Genomic DNA, 16,772 nt, shown 5'->3' on the forward strand with positions numbered 1-16,772 from the left:
CTGTGCCAGCCCGTGTACTCTACTGTATATTGAAGCCGATGCCAAAGCCTGAGGCCCTGAAAGCAGGAGCGTGGTCCAAGGGTACCAACAACATCTCCTCTACAGCCAAGAGTGCATTCCGGTATAGTGGACAAGCACTCACCAAAGCAAAGGCTTAGAGGAAACACGCACGCACTCTCAGACACACACTGATAACAGAGGGGTGCTGATCATGGGGGAGGCTTAAGAGCTTCAAATTGCCCAAAATGAAAAGTGTGTTCTCTGCAGGAGATTGAGGAATAGAAAGAAAAGGGAGCCGTACGTCTGCTATTTCTGGTCTACGAGGGTGATCTAAATCTGTGGCTGGATGGAGCCAAAGCCTCATGGGTAATGACCCTAAAAGCCCTCATCAAACAGAGACACCCACAGGTTTTTTTTTTTTGTCCCCTTCCCTGAAATGTGTGGCGGTGACGGGAAACAGGTGTGATGAAAGAGATAAAAACTGAAAACAAAAGGCGGGCGATGAAATAATTTCGACCACTGTTTCCAGCCAAAAGCAGAACCTTTTCTAAAGGTCAAGTCGAGACAAGACAGATGAAGCTTTTCATCCATAATCTCTGAAAATAAATTTTTATCTTCAAAAGGCAAATTGCTCTCAGTTACCCGGGCCAAAGTTTTGACACTTGGCTCACTATCTGTATGTGATTAAACTTTGTAACACTCACAGTATGGAGGATTGATGGTTGTTTGATTCACTGAGTGATTAAATGATTGTCTTAATCCTCCCTTTAGAGAGCCGAGTGTAATTAATAAAGTGACACCAATGTTAGATGAATTAGAATCCGACTTGAAATAGGCTATAAATCAAGCTGGAATCCCAAAGAAGGTAGCAACCTGGAGGTGTGATTATACGAGTCTATTTTCTGTTTTTCTTCATTCCATGTCCTCACTGCTGCGACATTCCTTTTCTTTTCTCTGTCAGAATCGCGGTTTCTGAGCATTGTCTTCGCTTTGTTGACCGCTGTGATTGTCACGTCATATTAAACGCTCGGTCCCAGTTGTACGGTAAGCAGCTCTGGGAACAGGAAGAGATAATAAGACAGCATGTTTTCTAGTTAGCAGCCTCCATCTTTCCTTGCCGCTGCCAGTGCATCGCTACATCTCTTGTCACATTACCACCAACAACTGTCAATCAATGGAAGCTGTGAAATAAGGCTGCGTATTAGGTGGGAATGTTCGGAGAGTTACATCTGGGTTCGCCTCTGTTTCACAAGCCTCAGTGACTCAACTTTTTATTTTATTCATAGACTGATGTTAAGGTTTGACAAACTGGAATCAAGTTATCAGTTGTCTTATTAAACTGATTCCTTCATTCAGCTTGTTGTGGGCAAAGAGACAACCTCAAATTATGCATTTTGTGTATGTACAGAAGTTTTTACAACTGCATTTACACACATAAATACCTGTCATTTAGCACCAAAAATGGAAAATTACTGTGTTTTGATAAGCTGGTTATTTTCCGTTATGTAACTTCTTTCTAGCACCCCAGACACCAGAATATTATATCACTACGGTTTGACTGTGTATGAAAGCTAGATGTTGTCTTTGGGTCTAAAAAGTCGAGCCAATGTGCAATGAGCCGCCATTAGCAGGTGTTGTGCCTAAAACTGAATCTGCAAAAGCAATTATCCTTATTTCTCTGCATTATTTTACCTTCTCTGCGTTTCACACAGGTCACCTCTGTCATATTTTACCAGTATAATTAGATTTTAAGGACCAGTTCATCTCTTATAATGACATTTTTCTACTTGACTGCATCACCTACATTGCGACTGGAATGGTATTAATGCATCAAAATGACTTGATTTCATTCATGAGTCACATTTTAGACACAATTCACGATGATTCCCTATGTGTGTGTGTGTATATATCAAATCCATAATGCATGTTAATTATGCTAATTACAGTCTAAACAAGGATACTATGCACATCAAACACATCATTGTAATACTGACCATAATCTGGGGCTGCAGCTAACCAATATTTTCACTGCTGATTAATTTCTGGATCAATCGATCAGTTCTGTGGTTTCTAAAATCTCAGAAAATGTCATATTGCAGTGGACTCTAGGCAGATAATTCACAATACAGTACAATTGCCTTGTTTTCCTGCACCTATGTACTGTTCTATGTTTATGACAGATATGTTCTTGGTTACTCAGGGATCCTAAATACAGAATCTTCCTCAGTCGTCTTAAGGACACTGTCTCCTTAAACGCAGCGTGCCCCGTTTGTTTACACCATGGGCTGCCCCATGGTTTTTGGGGAGTAAAGTTCCGAGCTGCTATAAATGACACACGGTTGTCGACGTGAGAAATTGCAATTTCCACAGCATCCTCAAATATCTGATATCAGTTTACTGTCATAGTTGTAGTCTTTCAAGCAGCCAGCAGGAGGCGACTCCTCCTGGTTACAAAATGAAAATAGATTGTATAGTTGTCTATGAGAAAATGACCTTAATTCTCCTTTGATTTGTTACCTCAGTAAACATTTTGTAAAAAGCTTTATGGTCTCATTCACTACTTTTAAGATTTTCTGAAAACACAGTGATGTTCATTTTGTAAATTGTGGTCCCATTGAGAGGAAAATACACAATAAAGCAGAGTATGTTTTAGGCCAGGGCTACCTTATGATTGAAAAGTCACTACCCTATCTTCATGCATACTGTCCTTCAGTTGTTGTATCCACTGCTTGTTTGCATGTCCAGTTTTACATCATGGTCACTACGTCCATCTTTTATAGTCTATTGGTTCGACCACCATGAAATGAAACTTATAGAAGTTCTCATGCAATTTTAAAAAATCTTTATATTTTTTATTTTTTTAATATAAAGATATGATATTTAAAAGAAAAATCCAGAGGCTCAAACATCTTTTTACATTCTAATCCCTCTGCATGGTCTGTAGATTGAGTAGATAGTGCCAGAAGACATTTTAGTGCAAATCACAGCACAAACCATAGCAGGAGAACATATCAACTCATACGCTCAACTAGCAACTTTGACAATATATGTCTCATAATCTACCCACAAGGTACACACATCACTGACATGCTGTTGGTGGCTGAAGAGATAAAAATCCATTCGAGACCACCAAAGTATCAGTGTTAACACTCCACACGGTATCCTGAGCAAGAATATATTTAGCAAACTTGCTAAATCTCTGCAAAAATCTGCACAGTTTAGTGAAAGTTATTTTGGAAACTAATCTTAAACATTAATTTTAAATCAAATGAATGTTTATAGGTTGACACCATTCTGCAATGTAATATTTTTTGCACAAGGAAAGTGTCCCAGATATGTCACTGATGTTCATTAAAATCACACAGTGGGCACAAGTTTGTTTTCCAAGTTCTTTTAAGGACTTTCACCCAGAGATGTTCTCGCTTGATTGACTGACGGCTGAAAAGGCTTTCATTTTAGCTCCCATTCAAATGTTAGAGGATGTGACTCCTTTTCAGCTAATCCCTCTTTCTACGTTTATGTGTATCTCACAATTCAGAAAGAGTCACGTTGAAGGCCCCTTTTAACCAAAGTAAGTCTGTCATATCATACCCACCTTTCACATTCATGCAGGCTTAATTGCATCGTTGGCGCTTTGTATGAAATGCCAGATAGGGGCTAATACTTGCCCTAGACACATTATGTGACATATTCAAGTGTGCGTTTTTATTCATTTCGGTTTAGCAGATGTTTTGCTGAATACTAATGCGCGGCTGCAATAACAACATGTGGGTCCAAGGTGAAAAGCAGCAAGGTGAGAGGAGGAGGAGTCATTTACAAGTGCTTGCCTGACATAAACTGTCCTCAATTTCTCTTTGCACTTTTTTTTTATACTCTGTAGAAAAAGCTACCAAGTTGTGTTGAATACACAGAGTGGATTTTGTACACAGTTACTGTGCAGTCTACCGGTGCGAGAACGATTCAAACTTTTCAAAAGGAAGGTTGAAAGATACTTCGGATGTGTGTTGCTGAATTTTTGTGAAAGCTGTTTATTGTTGGAGGACACATTGTTCATAGTCCTACAAATCCTCCAACTAATGTGATGTTTTTGAGCAATGCAGGTCATCAAGCTGTTAAAACGATTTGCATTATTCACAAACATCAAGAGTTACATTTAGCAACTCATTGTCAATGGTCAGCTTTTTATACAATAATAAACCCATGCTGTGAAAGCCTGGACTGTGTGGTGTTAGAATCTAACTTGACAAAAAGTCTCAGGGTTTTGGATGTGAAACTATGCAATTAGTGTTGCTATGTAAGAGACATTCTGTTTGTCAGACTGCCATCAAAGTTCAAATTCGTGGACCCAAAAGCTTGACAATACAGAACAGGTGGTAAAAGCGAAAAGTTAGCTTTACTTCCAAAAAGATGGTTTTGAGTTTACAGTTAGCAGGTAGACACACAAAACACAGGCAGCGTGCTAAGGTAGAATCCAGATCACAAGCAAAAAATAATCAAGTTATGATATAGAGTGATGAGCTCAGCCTACATGTAAATACTGAATGGCCGATCAGTGGAGTGGGACCAGTTATGCAAAGGGGTGGGAAGATCAGGTGATGCAGCAGGAAGACCAGACTGACTGAAAGAAAGAAAAGAAAACCAAAACCATGACAGTATGTTTGCTACAGTGCAGATGCAACATGGTCACAAGCAGCAGTTGTCAGTCCGTCTTCTTTGTTAGACTCATAAACTGTATACAGTGATGGATGAACCCTCTGTCACGTCACCCATAGGCTTCCTAAACATCAGTTTTAGGCTCATTGTCAAAGCCAGCCTTCGCTATCTTGACAATACCTGACTCTTTGTAACTCCAGGCTATTAAAAATGAGCAAAGAGGTGGAGCATGCGTGGAGCTGAGGTTTAGCCTGCAATTGTCTCTGGGCCATGGACTGTCCTGTGGCCGCACACACCCGTCACTCAAAGCAGTCAAGACCGAAACAGAGATCAAAACTGTATTTTTTTTTAACCAGGTACTGACATTTGCATTTGAGTGAATGCCATTGGAGAAAACTTTTTCCATCATATTCAGTGGACCAGCACCACCACTGACAGGGAAGTTTTGAACAGCGCTGTGCCTGACAGGGTCGTCATTGTAACTGGTGCAAACACACAGAGTGGAATGCGAATTATGCTAATATGGCTAATTTAGAGGCTAAGGCTGGAAAGGAACCATACCATCACACTGCTTCTTCTTTCAGCCCATTGAATAACGAGCTTAGATATTTTCGTTCTTTTTTTGTGGAATTAATAAAGCGCCACATTTCTGTGAACTGTATCGGCATGAGGTGGTCGGGGTGGATGGCAGGTCTACGAAGCACATGCCAGAGACAGCTAGAGTCCAGTCTGTGATTGGGTTTAGTCAACAACAGCACTTTGGTTAAGGTTAGGGGAAGATTGCAGTTTTGGGTAAATGACTAGCAGATGATTGGTTGGAGGCACCTTGGAGTGGAGTCCTGTGATTGGCTAACATGTCCTGTCATGGGTTACATTTTCTAAAGTCTGCAAACAGAGCCAATTCTCTGGGACCACTTCAGTTACGTTATACTAAAAGCATAGTGTTGAATTTTGCCAAAATAATACTGCCTAAACCAGCCTAAAACCACAATCTGTTTTTTTTTTTTTAGCTTTAATATAAACATGAAAATAAGTGAAAACTGCACGGCTTACCTTCAGTATGAAAGTTAATGCAACTTGTAAGGTATGCAAATGAACATTTCCTCGATACATTGATAGAAAATGTAAAATTGTAGAGGGACTTGTAATATATTATTTTGAAAAATACTTCCACTGGTGCTGCAGCTTTCCCCATCGTGTCAGAGTGACTGCAAACTGAAAGGCCGAAAGACAGATAACAAGGAGGAAACACTGTAGATCAACAAACAGCGAGGTGGAAGGGAGACAGAGAATGGGGGCTAGTGACTTGTGATGGGAAGAGTGTTATTTAGCAATCTCCCAAACTGAAGAAACCCCTGCCAAATTTGGAAGCAGCGCACACACACACACACATACACATAGAGACACACACTTGCAAAAACCTCAAAGCACCTGCCAAAGCATGGAAGAGGAAAAATGTGACTAATTACATCTCTTTCCAAGCCGCTGAAAGAGTAAATACCAAAGAAGAGACATGCATATTCATAGCAGGGCACAGCGGGATTGACTTGGCTGTTGAAAATCATCCAGAATGAGATTGTGAAGTGAGGAGAGAGGAAGCTTTTGACACAACAAATTGATGATTATTAGACAGACAGACAGGGAGACAGACATGGAGCAACAGACCAATTCAGAGAAGCAGCGTGAGCACCACACAGCAAGTCATATGAAAGCTGCCTGCTGGTTTCTAAGAGATGATGATGCACTTTTAAGATCACACGTCAGCTTTTGATTTGGTTTAATAGGCTGTGCAGTCATGGAACTTTGGCACCACAATTAGCATATCACTGTATTTTTTTTATATCTCATTTAAATGCTGAAGGCAGTGAAACCGAAATGTTATGTTATCTTCTTGTTAAAAGACATGTAGACGGACAAAACTTCCCACAGATTGAACATTTAGTTGAGTCATGGGGGTGAGTCACTAATCAGACATCGTACACTGTGTGAAAACCTGTAGAACTCCCTTTTTGCCTAAAATACTCCAGTTCTGAAATTGTACAGTAGTGTTCAAATGGTGTGTGTGTTTTTTTTCTTTTTGCGTGTGGGAGGTTTGATTTCATAAGTCCATATTGTTTTATCAGCCTGTAGGTAGCACATTTCACCAAGGAAGGGCCACTGTTGGTTATGCAACGTTGCTCGCAGGCTTTCCCCAGGCATCTTGACCCGTCTGAGGAGGGAAAGCAGTGTTTCTAACGATGTTAACAGTATCTGTTTTCTATTCCGGGAAGGTTCTATTTCCATGGGAGTGTGAAAGAAGCAAAGATTTTGTTTAAATTCTGATAAATTTCAAGAAACTCTTCAAGAAACCGGTTTCAGCTTACTGCATACTTGTACGTCTTTGTCTGAACTCACCCCCAAGAACCTGCTTTTGTCCAAACTACTGGACAAATAGTTTACTACTATATAGTAGACTACCCAGGATGCAACTGTGATGCCTTATATTGCGTCAGTATGAGCATATCTACTCGGTGGCATGTCTCTTCGACTTCTTAAAGGAGCAAGTACTTGAAAGACTGAAAAAAAATTAATAAATTGCTTTTTTGATTGTGATTTTAGGGTCTCCATTACACAGCGGGGGGAAGAAATAATGAAAGCTGCAGATAAGAAACAACGTGCACATGGCAGGCTGGAACAGCAGGTTGTTTATGGTGTCTGCAGACTAGCTGACAGTTGCTACTGATGGCTCCCAAAGCTGCTAAAATATATCCCTGGGCAGACTTCCCAACTTTGTTACTCATATGTGCATCTATGGTACCTCCTGCAGGAACTGCCACTGAAAATGATATCGGCATAAAAAATAAAAACCCCATTGTCCCTGCTATAGTACCACTGCACACACTGTATAGCTCTATGTATATCTATAAATTCAGGGTTGTAAGTATTTAGACATTGAAACCATTTTAGTAATTTTGCCTCCACCACAATGGATCTGAAGTGAAGCAATAAAGATGCAATTGATCAGCAGACTTTCAGCTTTAATTAAAAGGGTTGAACCAAAATATTGCATTAACCGTGGAGAAATTATAGCCATCTTTCAGGGTTCCTCAATTTTCGCAGGTTCAAAAGTAATTGAGATATTGACTGATAAGCAGTTTCATGGCCTGTTTTCTCATTATTTTGTAACAGATTAAAGCGATAAAGGGTCAGGAGTTGATTCCAAGTGCTGAATTTGCATTTGGTGCCTGTTCACAGGAAGTTTCAATAAAGAGGTGTCGATGCAACTCAAGGATTTACTTCATAAGGCAGAAGAAAAAACAAAAACACAGACCAATCAGAGAGGTACAGAACCTTTAGGAGTGGCCACATCAACCATTTGATGCATTCATAAAAAGAAGGAATGCACTGGCAAGTTCAACAACATCAGAAAACCACAGCAGACCATGAAAGTAGTGGATAATTGCCCAATCCTTTTCCTGGTGATGAAAACCTCATCACAGCATCCAACCAAGTGAAGAACACCCTCGAAGATTATTGTCAAAGCCTTCAATCAAGAGACACTTTGATGAATGTAAATGTAGAGGGTTTACCTTAAGATGCAAACCACTGGTAACAGTCAAGAACAGGTCAGACTTTATCGGAAGACATTCAAAAAAGCCTGCCCCCTTCTGGAACAAGATGCTTTGGATAGATGATACCAAGATTGCATCATCTGCCTGTCATGGGGAGACAGTGTGATGGTATGGGCATGCATGGCTGCCAATGGAACTGGGTCACTGGTGTTCATTGATGATGTGACTACTGATAGGAGAAGTGGGATGAATTCTGACGTCTACAGTTTCTGCTCAGATTCAGTCAGTTGCTGCAAAACAGATAGGACGGCACCTCACAATACAAATGCAATATGGCCAAAAACATACTGGCAAAGCCGCCCAAGAGCTTCTAAAAGCAACAGAATGGAATACTCCTGCACAACTGGGTTAGTCACCTGACCTCGACCCAGCTTCTAAATTAACTGAAGACATAATAGAGGGCAGAAAAACCCACAAACAAGCAGCAACTGGAGACAGGTGCAGTAAGTTCTTGGCAAAGGATCTCAAGGGAGGGAACTTAGCATTTGCTCCATGGGTACCAGACTCCAGGCAGCCATTAACTACAAAGGATTTGCATCCAAGTATTAAAAATAATCCTTATATTTAATTATGTTTGTCCAATTACTTTTAAAGCCTGAGAAAATGGAAGGACTATGTAAAAGGAAAAAAAAAAAGAAAAAAAAGGCTGTAATTCCTAAAAAGTTTATGCAATATTTTTGTTGAACCCCTTGGATTAAGGCTTCTAGTCTACACTTTACTTCAGTTCAAGTACAGAAATTGCACAATGGCCCAAAAACATATGGATCTGACTCTTTATACTGTTAAAATATTACATGCTCTTAGTGTCAGTATCTCTTTGCAATATTTAGTGATGGTGCACAGGCTGTCATTGAGACGAGTATTTTATTAACTAGTGTCCTTATGCATATATTGGAGATCCAATTAGAGGTGCCACTTCGGTATCCAAGTGTGTGACAGCAGAGAGAGACCTTACATAATCCTCTGAATACAGCTCAATGTTCTGATTAATTCAATTCAACTGAAATTCAAGGTTCATGTTTAAATGTCCACCAAAGGATGGCTCAGTTTGTGACAACGTACTTTCTCAACAAGACAAGCCACCCAGCATACAGCAATGCTAGAAATTGGTCCCTTGGCCATTTTAACCTCAGCTAGGCACTTTTAATAGCCATCCACAAGCTTCTGCCAAGCTTCTGGTTGTATCTTTGATCACTTCTCTTCACAGAATTGGTGCAGACTTCCTGACACAGCCCACAGGTTCTTTATAGGGTTTAAATCAGGACTTTGGGAAGGCCAGTCTAAAAATCTTAGTTCGAGCCTGATTTAGACATTTCTTTACCATTGCTGATGCATGTTTGGGATCATTGTCTACCTGAAGCACCCAGCTGCATCATAAACCTTCTGGCTGATGATTTGAGGTTTTCCTGAGGAATATTGAGGTAATCCTCTGTCTTGATTATTCCATTTACTTTGTGTAAAGCTTCCACTCACAGCAAAACAGCCCCAAAGCATAATACTGCCACCACCATGCCTGATGTCTGGTGTGGTGTTCTTGGGGTTAAAGGTCTCGCCTTCTCTCCTTCAACCATATTTTTGGTCACAAGCTGATATTTTTGTTTCATCTGACCACAGAGCTTCTTTCCACATTTCTTTGTCCATGTGATCTACAGGAAGGGTATCTTTCTTGAATGGCAGCATCCCAGCTTATGGCCAGCACTAGTGGACAGTGACAACTGTGGGTTACCAGCTTCTCATTTATTGGTTTTAGTTAATTCTTGATTGACTCTTGACCATCCTGAACAAGTGTCTCCCAGCAGCAGGTGATAGTTTGTGTTTTCTGACTGATGGTGACACAACCGTACCACGCTGGTGATGAAAACAATGGTTGCATTGTTGTTTCTGGGATATGTAGCTGCTGTGAAAAGGCTTCAAGTGACTTTCCTGACTTGTTTAAATCAATGATTTGCTTTTGCAAACCTGTGCTGAGTTCCTCAGACTTCCCCACTGTTGTGTTTGTGTCTATAGAGTCTATTAAATGGACCCAATTTGAATCGGCTCAAAGAAGTCAGCAGCTGTAGTCAGTAGTAACAAGAAATGAAGAGGCCATGCTACTGAGACAGTTTGATGGACACACTGTACATGATTCGACTAGCTTTTGAGGAAAGATGGTTTTCAATAGTCGCATCTCATATTAAAAGAATTATTGCTACTTGAAGAAATGGTGTCATGAGTGCAAATGTTATGTTCAGAATTTTCATTCACAATTCCCTCCAAATGTCCAAAAGAAAAAAAACTTTATTTTATGTACAAAGGCTAAAAATGCAGCATCACATTCCGAACATCTCCTCTTTTAGCCGTTCACAAATAGCATGTGAAAGCGTGTGGCATGAGCTTGTGAGAAAAGCAGCACATTCTGAAAATAATAATGTTTACCATACCATGTGTTTCTCTTGTTTTTTTTTTTCCAGGCTTGCAAGATGTCCTGCCAGAGTTCCTGCGTGGGCGTTTTGTGGAGGCAGCCCTCAGCTACGTGGCGTGCAACTCAGAGGGCGAGCTGCTCTGCCGCAACAACGACTGCTGGTGCCGGTGTTCTCCCCGCTTCCCAGAATGCAACTGTCCCTTCGCCGACATCAAGGTCATGGAGGAGAACCTGGAGAAGAGTAAAGACGCCTGGAACAACTTCAACCAAGAGTTCATGGAATCAGGTATGGGCTGTAGTTTTTGTCTGTTGAGATGTTTTGGACGTTGAATTAAAAGGATGCTTCTGGTGGCAACAAGAGCCGAAAGAGGGAACAAGTAAATCCAAATATGGTTTTTGAAAATCCTGCTGAAAACGTATGCATTCTGTATGTAAGTGGTATGGTTTCCACTCACAGTATGTTTGAAATCTGGTGTTTAATCTAACATTTCCGTCCGTGAAGTGCGATATTAAGCGATGTTTCTATTATAGTTGAGATGAAACCTGGAAATAGTTATGCAAATTTAAAGTTCCCTTCCATTTTGTTGCTCCATTTGGATATGTTCGCTGTGCTGAATGAGACTCTAGAAGCCTGTTTCCACCTTCATCTACCGAAGGAGAGAAAAGTTCAGCTGTGGTCATCTTGAAGGATGTTTCCATTGTAATTCAGTTTGGTGCTAACGTTGCACTCTTCACCTTTGCTATAAAGATTTTACAAGAGCAACATGGAATACTTGTACAAAACGTTGCAACTCATGCACACTCGCTGCAGCTTCCCAAAAATCATTTTTATCTGTACTTTCAAGTCTAACTGAAAACAAACAGGAAAAAAAAACAAAACCTGTCAAACACCCCTTTTGCAAAGTGAATTATGGATCTCCATCCAGGGTAATTTGCTGGCTGACACAGTCACCTTGCATTTTTATACGTGCGTGCTTTCCATTTGAACAATATTTGCTTATTCATATATTCTGAGAAATGTTTTTGGGAAAATAAAAAAACATCAGACACTAACCATAATCTCCAGCAGAATATATTTATGTGTACTAAACCATATCTGGATGGCTTCGTTTAGGTATAATATATCAATTATTAAAGTTACTATTCCTGGAACTGGTTTTAAGCTTATTTCTTAAGTTTTTGAAAAGTGAAATGAAAATCCTGATCAGAGTTGGTGCCATCTGTGCATCACACTGCTATTAGTCAGTCATAATACAGCAGCAGCTGGACAGCACCAAAGACATTTTGAAATCCAGCACAAAATGACTTTTACAAATATGGTTAAAGTGCCTTATTTAAACTCATGTAGCACTAATTTATTCTGCGCTTATGTTTGAGCAAAATCAGCATTACTTGGAAGAAGGAAAGGAGTCTACGAATGTGGACTTGCTGAGGGTGGCCATTAAATATTAAAATAACAAGTACAATTGGATCACACTCGCAGCATTTTAAACGAGGAATGAAGCTTGAAGAAATGTTGTTTAACGTATGCGTCAATAGTGAATTGTTCTGATACAATTGAAACCTGGAGCCTAAACAAAGTCAGAACATTTAAACTTGACTTTAAAACTGAAAGACAAAGGTTCTGAGTGGATTCTAGTTGTAGCAGCTGATTTAGTACAAACCTTAAGCTGCTGTCTTTAGAAATTTGAGCATCAAAACATTAATTTCCTGCATTTTGGTGAATTTTTCTAAACATGAAATTATAAATTTGAGCTTTTTCTGCATCAGTGTAAAGTCTTTAATTGTGTAAAATCAAGCTCAAGATTGTGGCACCGTTACTAAACTAAACTGGTTTCTTCAGTTTAAGTATTAGAAGCGATTGTATTTTAGCTCAGTCATGATACTGTTGGTTGTAAATTACGGACAAAATTGTGCTTTTCTGATCATCTTAAAGTAAATGAAAAGACTGTCGAGAAGTTTGCCACAGTTTTACAGACGCTTCTTTGCTTCAGCCTGCAAAACTGAAACTGACCGTCGTGATTCGCTTTAAGGCACAAAGTTGTTTCTGATTTATCGCATTAAATCTGGATTAACCTACCAGCAGAGATAGCAAACAGTTTATACTGTAGTTTTGAAATCCCCACAGTTCACATCCTTTATGTGTTGTATGATTTCTGATTTAGCCGCTTTAGTGTTGAGCCGGCAGACGTTTTTTTTTACAAAGCTGTACCCTTGAAAATGGTCTTCTTTCAACTTTAATCACTAATTTCGCAGAAAAAAAAAAACACGGTGCTGCTCAAGAAAAAATGTCTTTCTTCCTTTGAATCATCTGTAAAAGAAGTTGCAGTTGGAGAGTTTAACCTCATATTACATGCAGTTCCGTCGATAAAACTCTCCCGTCGGCTCGGTGTTGAGGCCGGCTGAAGATGTACCGACTGTGTTACAGTATATATTAAAAAAATCCAGAGACGAGCCGTGGACAGCTGGACCGGGACCGTGTTGCATAAGTTTGTTCGGTTCCAGTTCCAGATGTAACAAGTGGGATGGTGATGATTTATTGCTCCAGGCTGGATGCAGTTTCTTCTCAATAACACTCTGTTTATACAGTGTGTACCTGTGAAGTGTTCCTGTGACTGTGTTCATCATTTCACATGAAATTTACTTACAAACAGAGATGACGAGTGATAACCTACCTGGATGACAGCTCCACTGCTGTAGGTTTTATCCATAAAGACACGTATTATGTGACAGTATATAACAAATTCGTTTATATTGTGTCTGAAGGGGACACTTGCTATTTATCAGTTAAGAATAAGACTTTGAGTTTATGAAGGAAAAAGCTTCCCTTCCCTCGAAGACTGTGTGACTCATTTATGTTGAACTAGGCCATCTTTGGAAGTGGATAATTAAAAAGAAAAGTTAAATAAGAATTCAATATTGTCTTTACTTATTCAGTCTCTAAACACACAAGACGTACATTATTACTCCCTGGAATTCAGCCTGCTGTCTATTTCCAGCTTATTTGCTGAAGCTCCTGTGGAATCAAACTGTACCAGTGTGTTCAGTTCAGATTGCTTTGGAATGAAGTCACTTAGTGGATAGAATATTACACGGCAGCTTCTGTAATAAGTAATAGAATCTATTGGATTTCAAAGTAGATGCAATTTTAATCTGAAGTGTTTTGGATTACTTGAAAATCAAATATTAAAAATGTTGCAACTTATAGAAAAGAAAAAGATAAACGGATGCTCCACAAAATTGGGTTCCATAAATGTCTTATTTTTTCCCTATTGAACATGCAAATGAACTGCATTTTGCACGTTAGGTAGTCAAGTCAAATGTCCCTGTTAAACCTACACATCTACATGTAGGATGAACCCATCAGTGGCCGCAGAGGGGAAAAAAGAAAAAAGGGTGGTAATGAGATAGTAACTCGAGGCCACGAGTTATTATCTTGTGGCCACGAGTTAGATAGATAGATAGAACTTTATTGATCCTTTTGCTAGGGTACCTCGGGGAAATTGTTAAGTTACTATCTTGCTACCACGCATTATTTTTTTTTGCGGTTTACCACAGCAAAAGGAAAAAAAATACATTTATATTAAATGCTGCAACACAGCCAGAGGAAGGTCATTGATGTGTGATGTGAGTTTGGTGGCACTACAAACAATAAATGTAACCTTATTGGGTTTTTTTTTCAAAGCATTTCTTTTCGTCGTGGTAATTTGTTGACGGTCCCTGAGCTCCGGTCTGGCAGATTGTAAAGATCAATGCGATTAATAAAGAACGGAGGACGTCTCATTCTGGCTGGTTGTAGGTTGTGGTCTGTCATACACCGTTTGGAAAGAGGTGCCATTTGATTCGAGTTATAGATGCCGAAAGGTCGAATCTTTGAAAATCTTCCCAACTTTACTGAACTCTTGAAGTGACGTTGGTGAAAAATATACAATGTGTGGGAACGAGATGATCAGTGGCTACCTCAAGTTGCGGCTGTGGTTCAGGTGGTAGAGCGGCTTGTCCTCTAATCGCAAGGTTGGATCCCCGGCCCCTCCACAGTCGAAGTGTCCTTGGGCAAGACACTGAACCTGAGGTTGCTCCCAATCTGTCGCCATTGGTGTATGAATGTGATCTACTCTCAGATGTACGTCGCTTTGGATGGAAGCGTCAGCTAAGTGAAACTGTAAATTGTCTGAGTTAATAACGTATGGATGCTGTTTGTTGCTGCTAGTTTTTAGTCAGATGTGGTATTGCCAGAAATTCAAGCTTGTTTTGATGGACTGCTGCTGCTTCATGAACCTTTCACCGTGACTCAGCACCACGTTAGAAAAACCTGTCAGTTAAATACTGTTTTCATGAGTTTACATCAACATGAAAAACTGTTTTGAAAATGGCCATAAAAGGTCATCCTTGACCATGTGTACCTATAATCTAATTACACATTTTTTAAAATGTAGTTTGGGTTAATCACGTTTTCTAATCTGATTATGTGATCCCAGTTATTTCCCAACTCCAACAGTAACATACGACAAAGTTGCAAAGTCGGTAAAGTGAAGGTTGTGTGTTAGCATGCTGAGCCACGGTGACAGAAGCCCCATCAGGTGTACAATCTCACTCTTGTTAAATCGATTTTCAGCAAGCCGGGCTGCTTTATCAAAACTATTCATCACAGGCAGCGAGACACAGGTGTGTGATGTAATGGCGGCAATGATGCAGAACAAGCCGGGCGTCACTTTCGAAATTGGCCAAAGTTCTTCTTCTTTTTTTTTTTTTTGTTTTCTTTCTTTTTCTTTTTTTTTCCTACATCTCAACTCATCACCAGCTCACTCCTTAATGACTTGGGGGGGGGGTGTAGGCAGGATTTAATTGGAGACAGATTTCTGGCAGCTTCTCTTGCATTTTTTATTTTTTTTTGCGAGTGCATCCCTCCTGCAGAGTCCGGGCGATTTTGTGCACGCCGCCATTTAAGCAGAAATTGCTCTGTAAGTGACATTACGGAGGTAAACAGTGTTTCTGTGCGTTCACTTAGCCTCCTTTTGACAGCACCTGACTTTGCAAAGCTGCCTTTTTTTTCCTCATTTTGCTGCATATTAAATCTTTATAAAGACGCTCTGACACAGTGTCGAAAACAGAGGAGGGAGACGCGTAATTGCGAGGCTTTTCTTGTTCCGCTGACGTTATGGTTTTTGTCAGGAGCTTAACTTTGCGCTGTTTGTCATGAAAAAAAATGAGGCCTTTAGTGCTTATAGAGGCTTTGAGTAACAAGCTAAAAATATCAGCGAGACGCTCCTCGGTTAGTCGCACAGACAACCGCGCGGAGGAGCGTATACTGTACAGCCACGGGCGTTCTTGTGTTCCGCGGATCATCAAAGTTTTATCTAATTTTAGGGGAACACACACACAATCCACTTACGCACTCCTGCAACCACCTCGCACGAGTTAGGATGAAAAATGAATGCATAAAGATGAGAGGAGGGTAATCTATAAGGCAAATATTGTTTGACTTTCAGAGCTCCGTGTTAGTATTCATTGTCTCTTCCTCCTCGTCTCTCTCTCTCTGCATTTCTATCTCTGCCCTTCTCCTGCATCTTCCTCACTCCGACACACACACATTGTGGGTTTTTAGCTTCTGGGGGCGCCTACGAAGCTGGGCTGAATCTCGTCTGCTGGGATGGGCTGATAAATTTATTGTGGCGAGAGGAAAACAACTGGGAGGATGGTGTGTGTGATAGATTGTTCATGTGTGTGTCGGAGAGACAGAAGGAGGACAGGGGAGGAGACTAAATCATTGTGGGTGCGAGAGAAAAGAGGAGAATAATGCCCTCAAACCTCAGCCACTCACCATTTTCAAAACCAAAAGGCCTTGATCGTTAGCTGCACACACACACACATGCATATATACAAATCGCAAGAGCTCTCTGCTCTGAGGTTCTTTTCTTTTTCTTTGCTGGAATAGATCTCAGGTACAGTTTTTTGGGAGGAAAGATGTCCTGGGAAGGTGTGACTAAGTTGCGTGGGGGAACATCACACCTTTGGTTTTGTGAAATTAGAAAACACAGCCAGCTCCGAGGCTTAGCAGCAGAGTGCCTAATACCTGGTTTTACACGGTTTGTTTATAACGTCGCAGC

At 40.3% G+C, this 16,772-nt stretch overlaps 1 protein-coding gene across 1 annotated transcript in view; it reads left to right on the plus strand.

The window, feature by feature from the left end:
- brinp2 (bone morphogenetic protein/retinoic acid inducible neural-specific 2) overlaps positions 1 to 16,772 on the plus strand; it is a 168,201-nt gene that overhangs the window by 99,092 nt on the left and 52,337 nt on the right. Inside the window, exon 5 of the mRNA XM_008298627.1 lies at positions 10,715 to 10,951. Within this exon, the coding sequence (XP_008296849.1) occupies positions 10,715 to 10,951 (237 nt within the window). The remainder of the gene's footprint in view (positions 1 to 10,714; positions 10,952 to 16,772) is intronic.

The sequence above is a fragment of the Stegastes partitus genome, unplaced genomic scaffold (genome assembly GCF_000690725.1).
Source record: "Stegastes partitus isolate 25-593 unplaced genomic scaffold, Stegastes_partitus-1.0.2 Scaffold1334, whole genome shotgun sequence".
Classification (NCBI taxonomy): domain Eukaryota; kingdom Metazoa; phylum Chordata; class Actinopteri; family Pomacentridae; genus Stegastes; species Stegastes partitus.